The sequence below is a fragment of the Syngnathus leptorhynchus genome, chromosome 16, assembly GCF_054491065.1.
Source record: "Syngnathus leptorhynchus isolate UIUO chromosome 16, UIUO_Slep, whole genome shotgun sequence".
In the NCBI taxonomy this organism is placed as follows: Eukaryota; Metazoa; Chordata; class Actinopteri; order Syngnathiformes; family Syngnathidae; genus Syngnathus; species Syngnathus leptorhynchus.
In genome coordinates, this window is record NC_141210.1 from 695780 (window position 1) to 719402 (window position 23623).

The 23623-nt window shown below is 46.4% G+C and overlaps 1 protein-coding gene across 10 annotated transcripts in view; it reads left to right on the forward strand.

The window, feature by feature from the left end:
- The window catches only part of spag9a (sperm associated antigen 9a), a 61101-nt gene that overhangs the window by 4097 nt on the left and 33381 nt on the right, over positions 1-23623 (forward strand). For 3 of the 10 annotated variants that reach the window (XR_015068415.1, XR_015068417.1, XR_015068418.1), the window contains exons 7-32: positions 30-123; positions 226-347; positions 862-873; positions 1278-1292; positions 1543-1600; positions 1694-1846; positions 1952-2003; positions 2114-2244; positions 2330-2386; positions 3060-3224; positions 3336-3465; positions 3530-3619; positions 3688-3804; positions 3909-4086; positions 4208-4423; positions 4496-4697; positions 4789-4893; positions 4991-5071; positions 5141-5208; positions 5290-5438; positions 5528-5699; positions 5773-5886; positions 6367-6543; positions 6637-6774; positions 10673-10765; positions 11709-11783. Coding sequence is in view for 5 of the 10 variants with exons in the window: in XM_085932979.1 (XP_085789105.1) it covers positions 30-123; positions 226-347; positions 862-873; positions 1278-1292; positions 1543-1600; positions 1694-1846; positions 1952-2003; positions 2114-2244; positions 2330-2386; positions 3060-3224; positions 3336-3465; positions 3530-3619; positions 3688-3804; positions 3909-4086; positions 4208-4423; positions 4496-4697; positions 4789-4893; positions 4991-5071; positions 5141-5208; positions 5290-5438; positions 5528-5699; positions 5773-5886; positions 6367-6543; positions 6637-6774; positions 7489-7607 (2915 nt within the window). In the remaining 5 variants the exon portion in view is untranslated. The other 7 variants (XR_015068419.1, XR_015068416.1, XM_085932983.1 and 4 more) reach the window with 7 other exon arrangements.

Here is a 23623-nt window from a genome sequence, read left to right on the forward strand (position 1 = left end):
TTGACGTAGGTGAATCGCGTCTCATTTAGGTTTACCCGACAATGAAGACAGCTCAGACGTGCAGGACATAATTGAGTCCACACCCGAGCTGGACATGGATCTGACTGGCCATAAGGGCTGCAGGTAGCACAACCAACATCTAATTGAGATTTATTCACGTACATTTTGACTAGGAAAAAAATAAATAAAAAAATCCCCCTCCTGCTTTGCTTCATTTCCCCTCAGCACTCCGACCAAAGGCATTGAAAATATGGCGTTTGACCGCAACACGGACTCGCTGTTTGAAGAGCTGTCGTCTGCAGGCACAGGACTGATCGGGGATGTGGATGAAGGCGCCGACCTGCTGGGTGAGTGACGCTTCCATGCTGAAGTTGCACATTTTCTTTTATTTCAACTGAATGTGTAAATACTCTATTGCTGCTGTGTGCTCGCACCAAAAAATGAAGGCAAGTGTTCAGTTATTAAATGTTATTGTAGTTTTCGTAACCGTCTTAAATCTCGCGGTTCTAGCCTACAAAAAATAGCTACAGTATATTCTGAGTTGTACTGTACCTTTCCAAACATACTATTATATTTTTTAACTATACAAGTGATTCACTTATATATAAGTCCCGCTATCCCCAGACATATTTTTGTCTTTTCAGAATGTTTTTTTTTTTTCTTCAAGAGATAACAACAATAACACAGCTAATGTTGTATGTGTCCAACTTTGGATTTTGAAATTGGCAGCAACACCTGGCGTTTGCTGCAATGTTTCCCGGCTGGCTTAGGTCCAGCTCATTGAAGCATCTGCCTGTGTTAATGTCACCTCTCTTTCTCCTCCATGTCTCATCCCCCCCCCGCTTTTGTCCATATTCCCAGTGGAGTACTCCGGTGTGTATGACCTCAAAACCTTTCCCTCACCAACCATTCTTTTATGTCATGTCCCTCCCGCAAACGCGCCGCAGCGGCAGCTCACAGTGTCATTCCCATCATTATTTCATACTTAGCTTTAGCCAATCTGACATTTAGCCGGATGCATGGAGGCGTTTGGTGAGGAATCGTATAAAGATGCTCTAACCTTTCTTTTTACAGCTTGAAAACCGAATTTGTAAATGTTCCCCTTGATTGCTATTTTCTTCCAAATGTAAAACTAGCCAGACAACATTTATTGATATTTGCTTGTGAAATCAGCAACCAAAAATCATCATCATTTCAAACTATCTGCATTTCTTTTTTCCCCCCCCTTCTCTCCTGCTTATACTTTCCGCCTGGCTGGGATTGCATGGTTTTCTCAGACCTTAGTTTGATTGGTAAGACCGCACCCGCTCAGTCCATCCTTAGCCTGCCAGTCATGTGATGCGTGCCGCACGTGTGCACCAGCTTGTGTGTTTGCTGCTTCTAGTTTTGAAAAAGCTGAGCATGACAAATGGCAATTAGTTTTGTTTGAATGTGTTTTCTTTAAACACTACGTAGTGGTAATGTAGTACCCTGGCTTGCTGGGAAATTGTGTGTAAGAAATAAAATTCCAATATGCTGTTTTCTTTTCTTTTCTTCTCCAAGGTATGGGCAGGGAAGTGGAAAATCTCATTCAGGAGAACTCGCAACTGCTCGAGAGGAAGTAAGTTCAAAAAGCATTGTAAAATGTTGTCAACTGCTGAGCTCACTTGTCTTGTTCTGTCCAATTGGAAACGACTAAAACGCTCCGCCGCAGGAATGCCCTGAATGTGGTGAATAAAGACTTGATCTTGAAAGTGGACGAGTTGACGTGCGAGAAGGAGATGCTCCAGGGCGAGCTGGAGGCCGTGCAGCAGGCCAAGGCAAAAATGGAGGAGAAAACCCGAGAGTTGGAGGAGGAACTCAAAAAGTAAGCAGAGCAGAGCAGAGCGCACCATTGTAAAGCAACAATCAAAGCAGTTCAATTTGTTTTTGAGATAGTCAATCCTTCTCACTTCGTAATGCTGCTTTGCAGAGTGCGACTTGAGATGGAGGAGGTGCTGCAGAAAACAAAAGAAGAAGAAGATGTGAGTCTGCCCGGAAAAATTTGCCGGGCCTTTGCAGAGCTAAACTTGGACTACTTAACGCATTAAAGGTTCTCTAAATGCTTGTTTGTGGTTTGCAATCGCTGCCACAGAGCGACGTCCCGACAGCCCAGAGGAAACGCTTCACCAGAGTGGAAATGGCCCGAGTGTTGATGGAAAGGAATCAGTACAAGGAGAGATTGATGGAGCTCCAGGAAGCCGTGCGGTGGACGGAGATGATCCGGTAAGGACATGACAAAGCAAAGGAGTGCAATTTGAGGTGCTTCTTTCCGTTGCGTCCACATGCTCAAAGGTGACGTTGTGTTCAGGGCCTCCAGGGAAAATCCGTCTCTCGCAGAGAAGAAGAAATCCAGCATCTGGCAGTTGTGAGTCCTTTTCTAATTTTCCATTTCTTGGTCCGTTTTCTATGCAATTACTGGACTACATTTCTCTCTTATCTTCTTCGGGATTTGCTTTTGAATTGACAGCATTAGGTAAAAGTGGTTCTGTAAATAATCTCCCAGTCAAACCTGAAGTCAAACCCCCCCCCGCCTAACCTTGACAAACTTGAACGTATATCATCATCATCATCCACAATATGCAACTGTAGCCGTTTTTCCATGACAAACTGCTCACGTTACCTTCCGTACACGTACTTTGTTTTCTCCCGCCACCTGCTTGCTATTTCTCCATTTTTGGTGTTTTCCTGCTGTTTGCTCACAGGAGAGAACTTTAGACAGGCAACATACGGGTCATTTGACAATACACATTAGATACAGTCGCATACATATCAAGAAGAGTGCTAAAAAATGTGTCTGTTGGGGAAATGAATATTCTGGATAGGCTGATTCAATTATTGTCTGTAGTCCAAGTTGGTATTGTTGGTTTAAGGTTGTCTCATCCTCCCAGCATGCTTGGCCGTCCGTAGTACAGTGAAAGGAAAGTGATCTTTGCTGGTTGTTGGGTGACAACCTGTTGCTTTGTGCCCCCCCCCCCCTTGCATTCTTCACTCTCGGTGGCTCTGTTTCCCTCTCGGCTGTGTGGCTTCCCCGTCGTCAGCTTCAGCAGGCTGTTCAGTTCCTCCTCCAGCACCCCGGCCATAAAAAAAATGGAGCCCCAGTCCAACGTGAAATACAACGCTCCGTGCAGCATGGTGAAACGGAGCAGCACCTTCTCCCAGTTCCCCACAGAGAAGTCCAAAACGTTCGACTTCCTCAACGAAGAGTGAGTAAAGCGCTCGGGACTTCATTTTAACTCTGACTGATCTGTACAGTTGAAAGATCTTCAACTTCCATGCATATTGAGAGGCATGTTCTCCCTTTGCATATAATCTAGAAAAGACCAGTGCAGTTCCCCGTCGCGCAAAGAGCAGAAGCGAGCCCAGTACAGGCAGGTCAAAGCTCACATGCAGAAGGAGGACGGTCGGGTTACAGCGCACGGCTGGAGCCTGCCGAGCAAGTTCAAGGTCAGATGTCGACGGAGATCAAAGCATGAGCGTGTCCTTCAACTGTTTTGTGACGCTGTGACAGGGAGCAAACGGCGGACAAACGGAGAATAAAATTAATCTGCCCGTGCCCGTCTATTTGAGACCATTGGATCAGAAAGACGCTTCTATGAAGGTAATGTATCCAAACAAGTTGACTGAAACGCACAACGTGGTGCCGATGGAGCTCCTTGGATTTCCCAGTTGTGGTGTGCGGCCGGCGTCAACCTCTCCGGAGGGAAAGCGTCGCAGCCGTTCGAGCCCGCAAAGCAGATGAAGGGTTCTCAGAGCAGCCTGGACCATTTGGAGCAAGAAAACAAGGTCAGAGTCGGGATTTAAAGATTACCTGCTCCCAACCGTGTTTGCCTTTCCCCTCCTAGTAGGTCCAGTAAATCCCGATAACAAGTTTTTGCCTACCTTGTCAGGATCAAGAGAAAGTTGAGGAGCTGATCCTTCAGGATGAATTGTCTAGTCGGGTGTGGGTGTGCACCAGCACCCACTCCTCCACCAAAGTCTTAGTGGTGGATGCCGCGCAGCCGTCTGACCTCATTGATACCTTCTACGCCTGCAACACCCACGTCGTTTGCATCGCTAGTGTGCCAGGTAAATGTTGGTTTTTACTACTCCTCTTTTTATCGCGGCCAGAATGCTACCCACACATTTATTTGGAGACAAAGTGGTTTCGTATGGCAGATGACACGATTTATTTGCTATTCTTTTCCAGGTGTGTCAGAGTCCGATCATCCAGCAGGTGAGGAGGTCCCTCAAGACGTGGATGCAAATCAGGGCGATGTGGTATCCCTGGCCGGCAGCGTGGCCAGTGTGGGCTCGACGGGCAGCGACGGTGCCCCGGCAGCCGAGGGCACCACCGCCATCCCCCAGACAGCCAGCGCGGGTGGTCTGGAGCAGCCGGCGGAGCACAGTGCCATCCCTGCCTCGGGTACTTGGCAACAGTCTCCTATATGCATTGCTGTGACAGGATCCAAAAACATTTCCGCAATGTCCGCCTCAGCCCAACTGTCCAGGCAGACGAGCCCAGCCGAGATTCCCACCGCCGAAGAGGCGACGGAAGCAACCGAGGCAAACGCCGGCGGCAGCGAAGAAGGAGAGGAGGACCAGGGACCGGAGCAAAACCAGGCCGGAATCTACACAGAGCACGTTTTCACCGACCCGCTCGGGGTGGGGCCCGATGAGTCCATTTCAGCCGTACAAAGGTGACCCATACGCAACATTCTGCAACTGTGGTGCCAGAATGGAAACGGACCAATCCTTCCACGTTGGACTTATCTGCTCTTTGTGATCCAGCGGCTCTGCGACCAACATGCCCGACGACTCTGACCCCTCGTCCCTGGAAGTCAAGAAGATGAGCAGCGCCCTCCCCACCATGTGGTTGGGAGCTCAGAATGGATGGTGAGTTGGTAACGTCACATCCAGTAGAGGGCGCTATGTACTAACTGTTGACAGAATCCGGAGTTGTCGAGTTTGATCTTTCTTTGTCTTCCTCAAGTCTCTATGTCCACTCATCTGTGGCGCGATGGAGGAAGTGTCTTCACGCCATCAAGCTGAAAGATTCCATCCTCGGCATAGTGTGAGTACACCGCTGCTCGTGTGAGGGCACACGCAAACGTGAAGAACCAAAGGTGCCTTCTTGATACAGGCACGTGAAAGGCAGAGTCCTGGTCGCGCTGGCGGATGGAACCTTAGCAATTTTCCACAGAGGCATCGGTCAGTCTGTTTTGATGTGAATTGACCTACTGATTCCCGAAGCGTTGAATTAAGACTCTTCCTGTCGTACGTCCTATTCAGGCGGTCAGTGGGACCTTACCAACTACCACCTGTTGGATCTGGGACGACCCCACCACTCAATCCGCTGTATGACCGTGGTCCACGATAAGGTGTGGTGCGGCTACAGGAACAAAATCTACGTCATCCAGCCCAAAGCCATGAGGATTGAGGTCAAGCATAATAAAATAAAAAAAGCCTCCCGCACGACACATGAAAGTAATGGCCAAATGTCACATTCGCATTTGTCTCCACCGAGTAGAAGTCGTTTGACGCGCACCCACGCAAGGAGAGTCAGGTTCGACAGCTGGCTTGGGTCGGCGATGGCATCTGGGTGTCCATCCGACTGGATTCCACACTGCGATTGTTTCACGCCCACACCTTCCAGCACCTCCAGGACGTGGACATTGAGCCCTATGTCAGCAAAATGCTCGGTAGACCTACCCGTCCGTCCGTCCGTCCGTCCGTGCGGTTGCGGAGCAAATGGAAACTAAATGTGCTTTGCAGGTACGGGTAAACTGGGTTTCTCCTTTGTGAGAATCACAGCTTTAGTGGTGTCCTGCAGCCGACTCTGGGTGGGGACTGGAAATGGCGTCATCATTTCCATCCCGCTGTCTGAAGGTAACAAATTGCCGTCTCCTTTCCTGTGCGTTGTACTCCCTAACACGGACGGCTTCACATCTTCATTCGACTCTTGTACAATACACTCGAATACATATTGCATAAGGTTGTGCCCGTGCCCCCGCACACGCTTACTCTCATTTGCGCCGTCTCATTTATTGCTCTCCTCTGAATCAAAGCGAGCATACATCCTGTGTCGGGCTGCTCTAAATGCAACAATCGTTGCTCCCGAGGCTCCTTGAATACGAGATGACCGGGTTACCATGGCTACCGGCTTTGCAGCCGCACTGTGCGTTCAAGCGTCCAATTCGGAATCCGTCGGGCGTTTGTCTCAGAGCGAGAGAGGGATGGGAACGTGTTTGTTCAGCAACACGTGCGTCGAGCACAGGTTTTCTTTGGCCCTCCTTACTTATTCTTCCTATGCGACGTGCAAGTGAGATCAATACTAAGTAGTTTGACAAGTTCTCTCTTATCTTGCAGCCAACAAGACATCAGCGACGGTGCCAAATTGGCCCGGCAGCGCCGTACGAGTCTACAGTGACGATGGCGCAGAGGGCGCGTTGCCAGCGAGCTTTGTGCCGTACTGCTCCATGGCGCACGCCCAGCTCTGTTTCCACGGACATCGAGACGCTGTCAAATTCTTTGTCACCGTGCCAGGTGAGCGCCGAGACGGCCGGCGAAACTCGGTCGCAGTATTTGACATTTTAAATGGACTACTACTAAAATCTTATAACATTTTCTTCTCGGCAGGTCAGGCAATGCCACCTCCCGGATGTGCCGATTCGGGCTCTGACGACCCTCCGTCTGAATCTTCGGACACCGTTGCATCGGAGCCCAAAACCTACCTTGTGATGAGTGGAGGAGAAGGCTACATTGACTTCAGAATGGGTGAGTACAATGACAGGTGCATGTCAAATATAGCATTGTGAGGTTCAAAGGTACTTCAAAAAAAAAAAAAAAACATTCAAATGACACATATTTAACTCAGTAGGGCTTTATTGAGTTAAAAAAAAAAAAAAAAAAAAACATTTTTTGAAACTTATATAAGCTCAAGGAACGGTAAAGAGCATTTTGATCAGTACGTTACTCTCCGTGCAGCAAATGCTTAGCAAAGCATTAATCCACCAGAAACCAAACTTAATCAGACACCTTGGCACCGACCAAGATAAGACACTTAGGGCTTGATTTACTAAAGGTTTGCACGTGCTGAAGCAAGCACACACTCGATCGCTCACGCAGACAGATAGGGAATCCGACGGTACCCAGGTTTGCGTCTGCGAAAAGGCCGCCGAGTATTTGCTAATTGAAGAGTTTAGCAATGTGCGACGGCTGATTTTGCGTCTTTAAACGGGGCGCTGCAAACTGTGCATGACCGCGAGCAAGGAATGAGAGTCGACGAGGCCGGCGGATCTGTTCCGCTCTTGGGATGCCAGAAAGAAAAAAGATCGCTACAAGAAGGAGCCATGCTATTTCTTAACGTCTGTAAAAGTGCGTGGTGACTTTGCGGTCCTTGGAAAATGGAAAAGCTCTGCTTTAACGCGTCATCCCCTCCCCTCCATCCTGCTGTTCCATGCGCGCCGATCCCCAATTTTGACACCTCAGGTGACGAGAACGGAGAGCTGGACGGCACGTCCGAGCCTACGTCGGGCCAACAGTCGGCGCCCACCAAAGCCGAGCGAAGTCACCTCATCGTATGGCAGGTGGCCACCTCTAGCGATTAAGCCCCCGTCCCAACGTCCACCGCCCTCAGCCCGCATGCGCAACTTCCTTTTTTAATTGGATAGGATTCTTGAGTCATTCACTACTTTGTAAAAAAAAAAAAAAACAATTCTTTTGTATCAGTATTTTTTTGTACAGTTTATTCCTAAGGTCAGTAGGGATGTTTGCTAAGTTAGCGCGACAATGCGTCCACGTGCTCCCGAGCTTGGAAAGGTGTGGACATTTTCATCAGATCAACTGCGGGCATCATTTCACCATGGACGACACGTTTTGCGTTTCTGCCCACACGGGAAGAAAGGGAGAAGGGAACTTCTGGATTTGAGCTGACCTCTTATTTGATATTATATATTATGTTAAGCCTCTTGGCATTTTACCACATCTCTGTGTGAGAGCTCAGGTGTGTTTGTGTAGGTGCGTGTGTGTCTGTCAGTTTAGCTTTGTTCACAGTTCTGCGTCACAGTCAGTTGACTGCGGGGGTAAAAGTGCCACAATCTTGGTGCTTTCCATTCCTCTTTCACTCACGGGCACTTTATGGCGGGCGATAGACTAGATGACATATTTGCTTGGACAAACCAACACAACTGCTCTGCGTGCCAATAAGGTGTCATTCCATGAACCAAATGATGACTGAAGAACAAGCAAGGGTGGACAGGAATTTAATAGTCTTGAATATTGAAAAAGATCTGTGTGCTTAATTGTGTCAAATCGACTTGAATAGGACATTTTGACTAAGTGTAATATTTGAATGTGGCGGCACCTTCTAGTGGAAATGCACACGCCGCTAAAGAGACTAGTGTGCAACACGGTTCCCTCCGTCAGGGAATTATTGTGGTGTTTGCTTGAGGCATTGTTTTGTATCCATCTCCAAAAATTCGAATTTTGTCATGATGCTTGCAGGAATTGTTTTAATGTCTGAAAGGGTCAGGCCGAGTTTGGTCGTCTGTCCTTTGCCGGCATTCAAAATGATGACATGACCTTGCGTTTTTACCATTCCGATATTTATTTGCGTTTTTAACAGAGCCTACCTTGGTTCCGAATGTAACTTTTTATCAAACCGGACTGTTGTGAATAATGCAGTGCAATGACTTTACATGATTCTTCATTTTAAAGCAGTAAAAAAAAAAAAAAAATCAATTTGAATATTTAGCAAGCCACAAGATCACATTTTGCCAACAGTAACAAAATGTTTTGACATCCATGTACTAAGCTATGCATGTTTTTTTAAGACAACACTGCAATGTTATTGGCTCTTTAGTGCCACCATTTTGGGTAGGGTGTGTGTGTGTGTGTGTGTGTGTGTGTGTGTGTGTGTGTGTGTGTGTGTGTGTGTGTGTGTGTGTGTGTGTCTGAGAGTGTGTGAGAGTGTGTGAGTGTGAGTGAGTTTAGATGCAAACTGCATTTGGCCGTCCTGTAGTGTTAATGTGTATTTTACATCGAGGGAGGGGGAATCTCAAAATGCCATGACAGTTCTCCTCTTGATCAGTGTTTGCTAAGTGAACATCATAGCCTTATTTTTAACAATCTATTAAATTCAATTTCACCAAGATCTTGCCGTTGTCCCCTCTTTTATTCATCACCTTTTTCGATTGAAAGTGTATGATCTATTTCCAGCATCATCGTGCACCTTTCAGGAATTTGAAATATAACAGATTTGTTGAACAGTACTCAAGTCAGCTCGCTAACCCAATCATGTTGCTAAGCGATGGTCATAAAATAAGCTCATAAAATGCTCATAAAAGGCAAACATCCAATCCTGTCAGCAAGCTCACAATTTTTACTGCTTGTATGTTGTCCGCTGTCATTTAATGCATTTATTTGAAAAAGTGTCCAATACATATTTCAAACTGCTTGAAATCCACATATGATAATTTCCTTTGTAGGGGGGGGGGGGGAGTCCCAAAGGTATCTTGCAATACAATACAATCCAACTTTATTTATACATCACATTTGACAACATCTGCAGCTGTACAATTGTTGGCCTAAACCCTGGTCTTATGTTACTATGAGGCTTGGTTGGTAGCAACCTCCTGGGAGTTCATTCTTCTTGCTGCTATACTTTCTTGAAACGTTAGGGGGCGGTGTGGCTCAGGCTTAGGTTAGATGCAACATCACCAAATGGGGGAAAAAAAAAAAAATCCATGAAATTACATCACAGCATAAAGCCCATCTTCCGCCTCCTCACTTTTCCTCCAGCTCTCGTCACCCGCCCTCCTCTGCTTAAATGATGCGGGGGCTGATGCACGCACACACGCACACACACGCTGAGGCTTTTGACGTCACACAGTGTGATGTCGCCCATACAGGGGATTCTGAGAACACAACATGCTTTACAGCTGACGTGCTGCTGCAAAAAAAAAAAAAAGCCAACTTCCGGTGCCAAAGCTGCTTCCTTTGGGGATTGGTAGCAAAACAATATATGAAACTGATGGCTTTTGTTCATACGATGGCTTCCGTTGTTGTATAACATCCGAGATAGCCTCCTCTGTAAGTCATTGTAGTTGTGCATTCATAACCATATGTCACTTTATTCAGGATGATTTCTTTGTCCTGTGCTATGAGGAAGGTGTCACCTGTCTCTGTTATCAGCAAAAAGGTGCCCTTCATAAGAGAGAAGCCAGCCAGCCAGCCAGCCAGCCAGCCAGCCAGCGGCAGGGCTGTTTCATAAACATAACAACAACAACAATGTTGCCTTTTCAATATGGCTTCCATTTCAAAACACCTCACTCAAAGCTGCCCATTCAATCTTGTTGGGGATGATTTGCTTGGCTGGCGGTGAATGCTGAGAGCCCATCAAGTCTAAAAAAGACCAAAGGCTTGCCAATAAAGTGAAAAATATGGCAGAGATAAGGAGACATCTGCTTTGTGCTCTCCAAAGTCTCCCCTCGCAAGTTGTTTCTGGCAACGTTTGACCCTTGACTCCCTCCATTTGAAAACGGATGCTGAATACTCTGCAAGTAGCCTGGTCTTGCCAATGTCTTACAGCATCAGCAAATGACAAAAGTCAAATCAATCAATAAATTGCCCTGCTTCCACGTCGGAGGTTTACTTGGATTTTTGTCTGTTTCAGGGGCGGCCATTTTGTCTCGTCCTGACCCAAAATGACATCACGGTGCCCAAGGGCTCAGTTTGCAAAAGTCACGGGACCAAATATAGAAAGCGGGTGAGTCCTGATGGTTGTTACCTGAACTTGTATTATCTGTGTGTTTTTGCCACTCCTCCCTTCTATCTGCTTACGTACCCAAACTTGATTCCACCATCTTTTCTGCATTTTTCTCGGCCGTTGTGTATTTGGAGGCAAGCCGACAGCTGCTATTGTGTCACCAGCACAGAGGAATGTTTTAATCCACCAGAGACATCTGGAGCAGAGAATGTGTTTTCAAGGCTTTGAATGAATGACATAACTCTTGGAAGAAGAGGATGGGATCCAAATTGAGTGCATGCGTGTCTTTGTGTTCTGTTTCCTTGGTGTAGGCCTGGGTGTGCATGTATGTACACAATGCATGATCACATGTGATTTAAAGTCCCAGTGAGAGGGGCCTTGCTCTCCCACGGAGGTGTGCACTATTTCACAGTGACGAACGGGCTGGCCTAAGCACTTTCCGAGACACTACAACAAAGCATGTTGGGATATTTGCAGCACGCTGAGCACGCCGTGAGCAAATGGGGGGAAAAAAAAAAAAAAAAGAAGCTTGCAGGCAAAGCTACAAACCTAAAATGTTTGTTACTTCTCGGTAAACAGAGGTTGGGAGAGAGACAATACGGGTGCCATGGCGTCCATGTGTCTATTTTTAGCCCCTGACTAAAGTGCTGACTGAGGAGGCTGAACCGGCCGGGGTTGAAAGCAGGGACAAATAAATGTGACACCGTGCGCAAGCTATCACGTCCATATGAATGATCGTCTTCTGTCCCTTCCTATTTTTAAAGTGTTTTTCTCTTCTTCTGCCAAAACGAGATGCAGAACAAGTCGTAATAGTAACGTTCGTTTCCAAAGAAATTTGTTTCATTTTATTTGCTGATTCTAATTAAGATAGTTCCGCTTCTTCGATCTGTTTCATTCAAATTAAACAACAATATATTCATTATTCTTGTTTCTGATGGTGTAGATGACTGCGCTGTTGAAGATCCTGTTTGTCATATTTTGTGTAGCTACAAAAGTAGCCAGAAGTCCAGGAGGCAAGGTAAGACCAATTTCATTTTGATGAAAGGGAAGCATAACGCTTATTGGCTGTGAGGAAAGCAGCAATCATTTCAATGTTCAGCTACTTGCAAAAGAGAAATTGAATTCATTTTGATACAGTCGCACCAACACCTGTTTGTTAACGTTAGGCATCTTTTTCTGGGTAAAATAAGGTCATTGTTACAAATACCAAAAATGCTCTTTGGACTTGTTTAGAAATGAGAAGAATAGAAAATTGCCATTCATTTCATGCAAATGATCTGTTATTGTTTTTTTTGTGTGTATCAGAAGTACTTGTGGTATTGAACATCCTTATCTTTTTTTTTTTTTTTTTTCTTTACTGCACTATGAAATGCAATGCACACCTTGTACACAAACACAATTGTACTTTTGTGAGCACACACTCATTTGCGCTTCAGCTCTCATATGGAGTCTTTGTCGTTGGTCATTCCCACCCGAGTTGGCCTTTTAAATACTAATCGCTTCCCTATCGGGCCACATTGAATCGATTGGGCGTACGAGGCATGCGCGTGTTCCTGTGTGCCCTTTGCCGCTCATGTTTGTGTGAGCGCGTCTATTATGGGATGCGCGAGGGAGCTTCTCTGCAGTCTGGGTGACATCACCGGCCGGGAGCGCATCGTATGACAGGCCAGGCGAGGCGAGGCGAGGCCACAAGCGGCCGAGAGACGCGCTGTAACGTTAGCCACGCACCTCGCCCGCCGCACTCCTTTATTTATCCTCCCCGTCCCTCGGGGTCTCGCTGATGACGTAGGCCCTCCCTCCCTCCCTCCCTCCCTCCCTCCCTCCCTCCCTCCCTCGCTTCCTGTTTTTGGATGGACAGCTGGATGAGCGTTTGACTTTTACGATCGGCGGCGCCGGCCGGCAGCCCTTTTGCTCTCCGAAGGGACACTTTTGGCTTTCGGCTGTGGATCGGCTCAGTTCTATATCATCTCCTTTTGTAAAGAGCAGCAATGACTTGATACGCTATGCGAGCTTTGACATCCTTTGAAAGCAGGATTCTGTTCAGTTTGGAAGCGTAAAGAATGTTCTGACTTTTGATGGGCAGGATGGCATTACAGTAGCTGCTGATGAAAAGCTAGCGTCAACAAAGTGCCGTTCTGCTATTTCCATTTCAATATAGCGAGAGCCGTAAAGTCATAACATAAATACTTCAAGTGCAAGTCTTTTTCCCAGCAATTGTGTGCGGGCTCATCTATGTTTCTGCTGCATGGCCACATGAGAAATGGAATGTGAAAAGATCTCCCTCCCTCAGTCACCGCCATGAGATGGCTCATTAAAATGCAAATGTGTTCCTTTATAAGAGCAACTAATTTAGCGTCTGTCCTTGAACGCGGCCTCCGGCTTGAATTCTATTCACGTCGCTCGCCTTTTGTGGCCATCGCCGGCCACAACATTAGGTACGCGTGCGCCGCCGTCTTTCGAGATACAATTCAATAGCCGTGTTTAGCGCCGAGTCGTCCCCCCCCCCTCTTGTACTTTCAGCAATAATCACAATTGTGACACAATGCCAATGTTGGTGTTGACGGTGCGATGGAGCGGCGTGTTTGCTCAATGAAAGAGGTTCACGGTGATGTCAGCGTGAAGGAGAGTGCCGTCCATCATCTTGTGTTCAGCCTTCCTGGCGTGATGTGCGTCCTTGCAGGCCCCATAGTCAGATAAGCGGCTGGCTCGATTATGATGTCAAGGTAACGCGAGCGTCCCGGGGGGTGCTTGCTTTTCCTCACAAAAACGAGAGCATCAAAATAGCAAATGACTCATTCGACCCTTACTTATCACTTCAAAGTAACACCTGAGCAGTATTTGTTTGTCAACATATCAAAAGATGGCAAGCTAGCAGCAGAAGATGGCAGTCCTAATCCCACAATGTGCTGCCTACAAGGGAAAGTCAATTTAGACTGGATTTTTAGGTGCCTGGTTTATGAATGATCAAGCAAAATGAAGTCCGCCTTTTCTTTCTCTCGCCAATAAAGGCGCACAGGGGAGGACACAAAGGAATTACATTTATTCATCTTTTGCCAAGGTTGACTTTCAGTGGCGGAGCTCTCTGACCTCTGGAATTTTTTTAAATTTTATTTTTGGCAAGAACATCATTCTGGAGGAGGAACTAGCAGATTTCAGAAGTGCTCGCTCGCTCGGGTCTCCCTGTTTTATGTGACGTATCGCCTTGGTCTTTACGAGGGCATCGGGCGCTTTAATGGGATGGCAAAGATAAGATGGATGATGGACTGGAAATCAATAGAGCACAATGACAGATCACGAGCTGTGCCGAATATGGAAGAATCATTGGATTCCGTTTCATCCCGAGTTAGGGCATGTACCAAGTGGAGCGTCATCCCGGAGGATGCTTGACCTTCAAAGGAAGTGACAAGCAAACATCTGCCCTCTCTTTAAATTTGTCGGTATCCATGCCGGACGAACAAATGGCTTTCGTCGCTCCGTCTTCATCAACGGGAAGGTTGATGGACAGACCATTCAGACGTTATTCTTGTAAAATTCTCGGAATAGCTGAGGCCTAATTTACGAGGACGGTTTCAAAGGCTACTTTGCCGTACTGCACAAAAGCAAGAGCCCAATTAAGTCTGGCGACGTCAGCTCCCAGATATTTGAGGCATTTTAGGTCAAATAAAAAACAACCCAAAAAAAAAAACTTTGATCAGCATTCTTGCGTGGTTATCCACTAAAGGTGATTAGACGGTAATTGGGCTTCTTGATTTTTCAAGAGGCTTCACCTTTAATCCAGAAATCTCAAATTCTGGTACTCATCTCCAAAATCCTGATTCGTATGTGAACAATGTGGCTAAGGCAGCTCCTTCACCAAGGTGTGTTAGTTGTCCAGATAATTTGTCCCGTCACATCCTCGCCAGCAGCTTTAGTGGATCTTGTAAGAGTTGGCTCGGGTATGAATAGCGAGGATTATCACCACGCCGGTCCCGACGCGCCACGGGGGCTAAGAATCAGAAGAACACCTCGGCCGGGTGGGACAGTGACCCAGAGGGGGAGAGGATTGAGGTCAGTTAGGTGCTACCAAAGTTACTTGCAGCTTATACAAGAGGAATAAGGAGTTATTTTTGTCATTGGACAAAGGAGGGAAAGGGAGCAAGAGAACAGATTGAGGCTTGCAGGAGGCCTTGACAGAAACACTGGCTAATGGAAGGAAATCTTTCCAGAATTCAAAGAGTGCTTGGAATAGGTTCATGCGTAAAAATGTCAGATGATGTGAGGACAGATGAATAGTGTGGATTTATGGGAGGGGGAAAAAAAAAAAAAAAGAGATGTTCTTGACCATATTTGGACAGATGGAGGTAGTTCACATTATGACTTGAGTGTATTTTGATTCTTTGGTCGTGGAGGCTAAAAGGTCGCGGGATTCATTCATTCATTCATTCATTCCTTCCTTGATAGGCCAGTGGAGTGTTAATCCCCACAGTAGAAAAATCACCTGAAATACTGCCCAGTGGTGCGCGGTTCCCTCAGGACCCAATGAATCCCAATGACACGTGACCTTCAATGTTCACCCCTGAAATTGCCGTCATTGAATCCTGTCAGTCCTCATTCTATGGCACATGTTGACTCTGCTGTCAGTATTTCTTCAAAGTGAAAGAAAGGCCTGTAAAAGCCTGCCTCACATTTTTCTTTTCATATTTGCTCAAGCATTCGAGTGGCGGCGTCAGTAGGGTTGAAAATTTGGCAATTGAACATTTTGAATAGGTCATCAGGATTTGGTTTTTGTGCACCTTTGCCGAAAAATGCTTATTCTGTACTTTACGTCATCGCCAGAGCTCTTCGGTTCATCTGATGCCATTAAAACTCGGACTTAGAGATGGGCCTCGGGCGAGCGAGGTGTAAAAATGAAGAGCTATTAGCGGCTAACTAAGCTCCATCCTCAGATTAGCTGTGATCAACTGCCGAGTGGATTTGGCTCTTCCTTTCTTCCTTCACTTGCACTCTTTGTGAATCCCAAACAGTATCCTCCTCTCCCCTCTTTCTATTTCCTTGCCTCCGTAGAGCTGTTAAAAGGAAAAGCGCAGCTGTCATTTGAAATGAAAGCCATATTTTCAGTCCAGCTTTATGCCGATTCAACTCTGAAAAGAGCGGCGACGATTCTCCGATTGGCCACGCGGGGTCACGGCCAGGTTGCCCTCCTAATTACCTGTGATTATACCTTCCTGCTGGGGCTTCATTAAGAAAGCTAAAATAAGATGAAACTCTCTGTCATGAGTGTTTTCCCAGCCAGGAATAGCCTAGTTGATGAAAAGAATTTTGGAATCATCATTTTAGCTATTTGCCAATTGATGCGCTGTTGTGTAAGACTCGCAAGTAGGTTACAACACAAACGCTTGCAGGGATGATGTAAGAGTATTATTGAAATCAATCGATTTCACCCTGCATGTGTCTTTTGCTTTCCGCTCGACTTTTTTGTCGCACCTCGGTCTGTAAATTCTCGCTCATCCAAACGTTTACAAATTAGAGATCAGCGTTACGCGACGACTCGTGTTGTAGTTCTTGACGTTCCGACCGTGGGTGAATAATGAGTAGTTGGAAGGTGATGTCAGCGTACGGGCAGTCAGTGCACCCTAGCCCGTGTTTTGATCTTTTTCTTTCTTTTTTTTTTTTTTTTTTTTTAGAACTAGTTTTTACGGCGCCTCATAACTCTCGCACCCGACGGTGTCAGAGCAGCGTATGCTTTACGACGCCAGGCTAAAAGATTGCACGGACCCGCCCTAATAACGCCAAGGTCAGCATGAGCAGACGCCCCGATGCAAAAACATGACCCCCGAAACTTTTGGCGAGTGCTTCGGCCCCAAATAGAAAGAGACAAGTCAAAAGATTGTACAGGAGCCCTTGATGAATTGTGTTTGAGTACGCAGCACTTTTTATTTCCATGAGCGGTAGCGGCAGTGGGATTTATACCGCTGCTGTCTGAAAATGCCCCCGGCTGCTTTATGACTGGAATATGAATCAGAGTTGGAGCATGGAGCAGACAGCATGGGGATGTGATCTATGTCCACTCTGCTTCACATCCAGCAACTCCATCACTCCTATGCCCACCGGAACTCACAGCGGGATGAAATTAGTGGAGTCTCCAGCAGTCGGATTTTCATTGGTTGGCTAGCATCACGTTAAATTAGAATGATTGTCGCGACCGGAGTTCCTTTTTAATCCTCTTAAGCATGATACTAAAGACTCTTTTTTTACTGTGTGAAAGAAGAAGTTGGATGCAGAGCAGTAACCAAACAAAATGGAAAGAGACACTTCGTCAGATTGAGATGACAGATTGCCATCAGATAGCAAAGCTGAATGTCAATCAAGAGAAAAAGATTTGGAAAAGCGATCAAGCCTGTGACGTGCAGTCATGTTGATTCAGGTCACTTGCGGACATGAAGAGGACGGCTCATGTTGCCCCAACAGCAAACCTTTTTCCTGGGAATCTTGTTATCATTCGTCCCGTGTCTTTTTGTTCCTCTAAAGCAGCGGCTCTGTTTATTTTTCCGTCTCCGTGCCTTCTCCGCTTTGAGAATGGCGGCAGATGGAGGGCAAAGGGCGGCGCTTGTGCTTCTGGCTGCCAGGGCGGGCGGGGCCAAAGCGTACCGGTGTGGTCACGGAACCCGGACGGCCTGCTCTGTCTGACCTCTGATAACACAGCGGTGACCCTTGTAAAGCTTTGACCCAGCTGAGAAAAAGATGTTTTTTCTCGACTGTTTTCGACACGATACACCGAGAAAGCCAGATTTATTTACCTTTGTTTCATATCGAAATCCAAACCTTCAATTACTATCAACGTTCCATTTGACTCGGATTGTAACACGTGAAGTATTCTCCAGAGGGAGGGGCCCGCCGGACTGATGCTTTCCACTATAAGAAGCCTGAGGTAGCAGAGGTCAAAGTTCCTCTGGATGTGTGTCCCTTCTCGACTCGTTTGAATTTTCATCGGATTTTTCTGCCGCATCTCGGGGCGACTGTCGTGCGCAATTTCTTTCCCGGCGGTGTTATCGGCGCGTCCTCGTGGCGGGCGCGCTTGACTCGGCATTAGGCTGGCTGATAAAGGTGATGTGTTTAGTTAGAGCTGTGCAAGCTTCCTGCCTCTGTCTTCGCCCAGAGTGATTGCATCTCCACCGTGATGCCTCAGACACTTTTACATTCCGGCTTTGTTGCCTGGATGCCGAGCAGAAGGTCGCTCTCCAGGTGACGTGATTTATATTGCATCCTGCGTGTGTGTTGGGGATGCTGAGCACTTTGGCCGTCATCCATTTGGAGAGCGAGAGAGGCAGAAGAAGCATCAGCGGGGAACAACTCGCATTTACACAGTCTTGTTTGGCAAGCCGGCCGCTTGCTGAGATTTCCCTGACAGCAAAATGAGGATTAGCATGTTGATCCATGTGAGGGAGGGCTAACAACGCAAATGTGGCAAAAGGACGTTTGCGCTCCCATCCTCACATAGATGGCAAGGGCGCAAAGTCAACGTACGAGCTTTTCTCGCAACCTTTATGATCTGATAATATTGGTCAGTTTATCATTTAAAAGGTGTATCGCCAACAAGTATTGACTGTTTGCTGTGTAGTTACAAATGACATATTATTCATCCGTTTCGCCAAAAACATTTTGGATTCATCAAGTACTTTTGCGCTTTTGTAAAAATAGCTCTCGTTTTTTTCCGTACCTGTGTCCATTCTACGACTCTTGATTTGAATCTAGAAAGTAACTCGATGTTGATTGCTTCATTGAACAGATCAGACACAAAACATTTTTATTTTGAGTCGGGCAGCTTTTTCTCGGAAACTGGGGACTCTTCCTGTTCTATCTCAATAATTGCTCTTTTTCCCTTTCCAAAGAAACTCTTTTTGGGACCGGCACAGATAATTAAAAGATATTTTTGGCTCACTCTGGCCGTATGGCTGACCGGATTGCCTTTGATTCTGGTGCCAATTCTTACCTCTGCTATGATACAAGACAGGAAATTGCTTTGTGAATGAAACGCAGTCAAAGCGCATCTTTGAAAAAGAAAGGCGGGCTGTTTATGGCATGATGTAAGAGGATTATCAGCTCTTGGAATCAAAATGTCCTGATTCTGAGGGATCAGAATTTGGGATGGCATCAACAAACAGCCTCCCTCCCTCCCTCCAGTTTGCCTGTGATACAACACACACATCCCTGCCAACTAATTACAGACAGAGATGGCGAGGGATTAGGATGAAAGCCAGCTCCTTTGTGGCTGGATGGGCGGCGGCGGGGCATCGTGACGGCGGGGCGGACGGCCGGCCGCTCCACGCAGCCGACCCGTCCCAAAAGGACCTCGTGCGCTTTGAGGCAATGTTCCCGAATGCAATCCCACGACCGGGTGCGCTCCGGTTCTCGCCGACTCGCCGATAGTGCTCGCTCCGCGCCCCTGAATGGCCGCCCACATTTTACACCTGTCGCAGAACATTTGGACGTGTCAAGCGGCGGTGTAAGCGACACCTGCTTTCGTGTTTCTATTCCAGCTGGCACGGCACAAGCCAACGCTTGAATATGCTCAACCTGCTAAACCGGCTCACGACATCTGGCGAGAACGCTGGGATTTGATGGTGAGTTAGCAAAGGTCCAGATCTGGGACGGCGTGTGCCTCGGTTAAAGATTCCAGACATTGAATGACTTACTTTGGCAGGGACAGCCACTCCTCTGGTGAGGTGAGTGTGCTCATCAAGTCAACAGACATCTGAGCTGAGCACGGGCAGTAATGGAGTGCCTGAATCAGCGCGTTTGCTATTCCCCATTGGTCCAAGTATTTAATACGTTGGGCCCAAGAGACCCCTTGGGAACTGATTGATGACAAGTTTGGGCAATGATTAGATTTCCAAATAGAAATATCTGATGACAAATTTCTTTGGGGGTATTCCTGGGGTAGCTCGAGCTCACCTGCCTCCTCCCCTGCATTAGTTGTTCTGTTGGCTCCAGCAAGTCTCAATTTCTGAGGGAATTGCAGTTTCCAGGTGCTTTTTATTGGATCACGTAATCCCTCCTCACTGTCCTCTGGGGAAAATCTTTAGCGCTACCGCCAACTTTTACAGAGAGGAAAAACTGCGATGACTTTGAAAACTTGCACAGAACTTACACGACGGCTCCCGTTCTGTTGTTTGAGCGAGCCACCGACAAATCACATCCACCTGGTCACTTAGCCTTTTCGCCGGCCTGCTTTCCAAGCCTGTTTGTAACAGATGGCGGAGCCTCCGAGAGGCATCGGCCAATCGCGGCGTGGGGTGGAGACGTACTTCTACCCGGCAACAGATTTCCACTGCTTTCTCCCCAAACAGTTACTGTAAAGTGTACACAGGCAGACTAACAGGGTACATCCTGCTCCAAAGACTTTAGTCACTTATTGCAGGTACAAACAGAGCACAATACAATACAATACCTTCTGCTCGCTTGGAATGACAAACTAGGGAACTGCTAGTGTATTATCATGAAGATAATCATCAAATGTCCCGTGCATGGATTGAGCAATCCTTGTCACAAAAAAAAAAGGGTCAAAAACCAGGATGTATTTGTGTATGCCTTGAGGCCAGAGAGCGTATTTATTTATAGGAATTTGGCAGGCCGACCCGCACGGTGAGCAAATCACGAATACCACGTAAGCTCTTTTACGGGCGGGCAGTCACTGTGTCTATTTGACTGCAGGCAAACGCACGCAAATGAAGATGTAAAAGCAAGAAACAAGCGTCACTCGACATGTCCACCCTCCCTCACACCGGCTCGGCTCACGTCCTCTTTTCCAGAGTTACGACGACACGCTGCCCTTCTTGGCAGACTCCGCTGGAGGCTTTCTCATACGATATTTCACCTTTTAATAGATTCTCTCATTAAAAGGCCTTGTAATGCAGCGTGAACATTTTGTCCTTGAAAATATTGCTGGGATGTTGAACAGCGGCCGTCATTTGCCAGAACATCTGCTTTGGGTGTTGACACCTCCTCTCACGCTCGCACTGTAAATCATTCATTAAGTAAGCGTGGACGTTAATAGTTCGGCCAGTAACGGCAACTGCTGAGCACACACTCGAGTACGCAGGGAACATTTCAATCCACACTCGATACACATGACATGATTTTTTGGGTGCTTCTGTTGGTTTGCGTCAGCTATAAAAACTTCAAATAATCGCGGTAATAGGACAGGAAGGAAATAATGGCCACGCTGCAAAATATTTACACTTGTTTTTCATCATTCTATTTAGTTACGACAACTAAGCCAAATTCTGCTGGAATAGGCTCGAGCTCAACCATGATGCTAAACGGATGGATGGATGGATGGAAGGAAGGAAGTTGAACATGAATCCACCACAAATTGATGAAACTGCAGACAGAAGCCTCAAATTTAATCAGTCAGTCAAACATGCCATGTTTGTATGAAAGGAAAAACCTGTTGGAGCTCTTTTAATTCCGCAAAGACAGCACGAGAAAAACCAAGACAGGCGAATGCGGATGAACCCCTCGGGGCTTTAAGTTTTCGGCAGCGGCAGGCTTTGGAATTAATTATAAGGTCCAAAAAGTCTCCAAAGTGATTCCTTGCCAAACATTTGCTTTACCTCCTCAAAGGTACCCTCAAGATGCCAACACTGGGCTCCTTATGGGAATTGGAGCAAACTATCAAATGCAACTGTAAATGCAGAGGCCGGTTTGACACCTAATCCAAACACAACATTTTGACATCTTTCACACACGTGGACTATTCTATTAGACAGAACGTGAGGTGCAGGGCGGCTCAACCCCGACACAGACGTGTCCTTATTTTTGCCTGTACCAATTCAATAGATGACTCAATGTCCCGACTTAATCAGTCTCGCTTGCTTCATTAACCGGCGTTTCCGGCCGTTCTACTCTTTAGCATATTCGCTTTCGGACTCTGCTGCTCTCCGAGTACGCCCGAGGAGCAGCGTGCGCACGGGCTTGTAAACACTCAAGCTGGCACTTCACGTTGCCCTCGAGCCAGGCCGCATCCACTTTGACATTAGAGGTCAGATACGAGAAATGTTGCAACATGACTGGAGGAAGTGAGTGAAAAGTGCAACACGTGACACATCACGCTTGCAACATTTTCAGCACGCCGCAAACTACAATGATTTAGATCAGCAAAAACCGACCAAGTCCTGAGTTTTCTCATTCTAATCCAGACTGTAAGAGTACAGAAAAGAAATACTCTCTGTAAAAAAGATGTACTTGCGAAACAAAATGGCCACCGAGGCTGATTTAGAAGATTTTGGCATTCTAATCCATGTTGTAAAAGTACAGTCGTTGAAAACGAAATCCTCAGAGTATAGATACTTAAAAACAAAAAGATATACTTCAGAAACAAAATAGCCTACGTACGTATAGATGCTCCTCTGATGTGTCCAATTGACAGCCCAGATGACAAACATTTTCATGTGAGCCATGATTTCTTTCACACTACCTTTGTATCAAATTGGAACCATGGAAAGTGAACCAGTGTCTCCAAGATAGATCAAGATGATTTCCCAGCACACCAAGCAAACAATATGGCACGCAACCGTCATTACATTTCTATTCATCTTAGGTTGCGCTTTATGCAACCTTTCACGTTGTTGTTGTTTTTTTGTTTTTTTTTAAATCGGCTTTTGCACATTTAACAAATGATAGCTTGGCTGGAAAGAGAATGAGATTATAAATACTTTGTATCCTCTACATCAACCAGAATGAAATGTACGTGGTTATTTTGAATCCTGGTTTAGCAGACTCTGACTGGCCCCGGTTGCAATCTGCCGCCTGAAGCCTTCTCGGTTGTATCGATTATGTGTACACAATTCCTAGAGGGCACTCGTGACTCGACACTTTTCCAACTCTTCCATCCTTTAGTTGTTTTCGGATCATCTGCCTTTCCACTTTGGTCCCTGTCCAGTTTTATGGGAACCGGTGTGGAAGATAAAAGCAATAATGGCTGCGCTGCACTTTAGCTTACGTTTCGTCTAAATGGCGCAATGATGTATTTGGAAAGACCACACAAAACTGTTAGATCACACTTTGAGCACTTTATGCAGACCGTAAGTGAGGACTTCATGCTCTCGTTAACACCGGTCAAGTTTACGTGGACAACAACAAGATGGCTAGAAAGCTAGCTAGCTAGCTACACCAACAGATTGAGTTGCAGCATTGTTTTGACTATTTTAGATGGATCCATAGCTATACCGTATGCAAGTGTCTTTTCTCCAGAAATAGCCACTGATTCAATAACACTGAGGCTAACGCTTTATCCGACACTGCCACAAGGAAATGTGAGTTTCACATTTCAGCAGTACATCAAAGCTTCCGTGTGTTGCCCGTGTGTACTGGGATGTAAAATTATCCGTGGAAATGTGAGATTGTGCTGTCAGTTCAGTAATCGCCACCTTTAACGTTGACCTCCCTTTTTTTTTTTCCCAATTTCCAGCCCTCATAAGTCACCTCTCAGCTGCTCGCCTCTCGTCACGTATTTTTAGCAATACAGCTCAGTTTGCTATTGATCGTATCTTTGTGTGTATGTGGGACAAGTTGGAGGTGAGCCACATTACTTTAGCTGTACAAGTTCATCTGCAGGGTGGACATAGTTTTGTTTGGACCCCCAAAGTATTTTGGATTCACATTTGTGAGTAACTTGGTGAATGTTCTCGCATGTTCCAGAGCCAGCTGTTCCTTTATGGACGCTACTTAGTTATACTGTGACAGAAATGGGTGCATCTCGAAGCGTTTCCACTCAATGAATAGCATACATTTCCTGTGCTTTATTTAGTAGCTCTTTTCTAGGCTAAGGGCCCGATTTACAAGAACTCCTTTCAACTCTTGATTTCATTGCATTTTAAC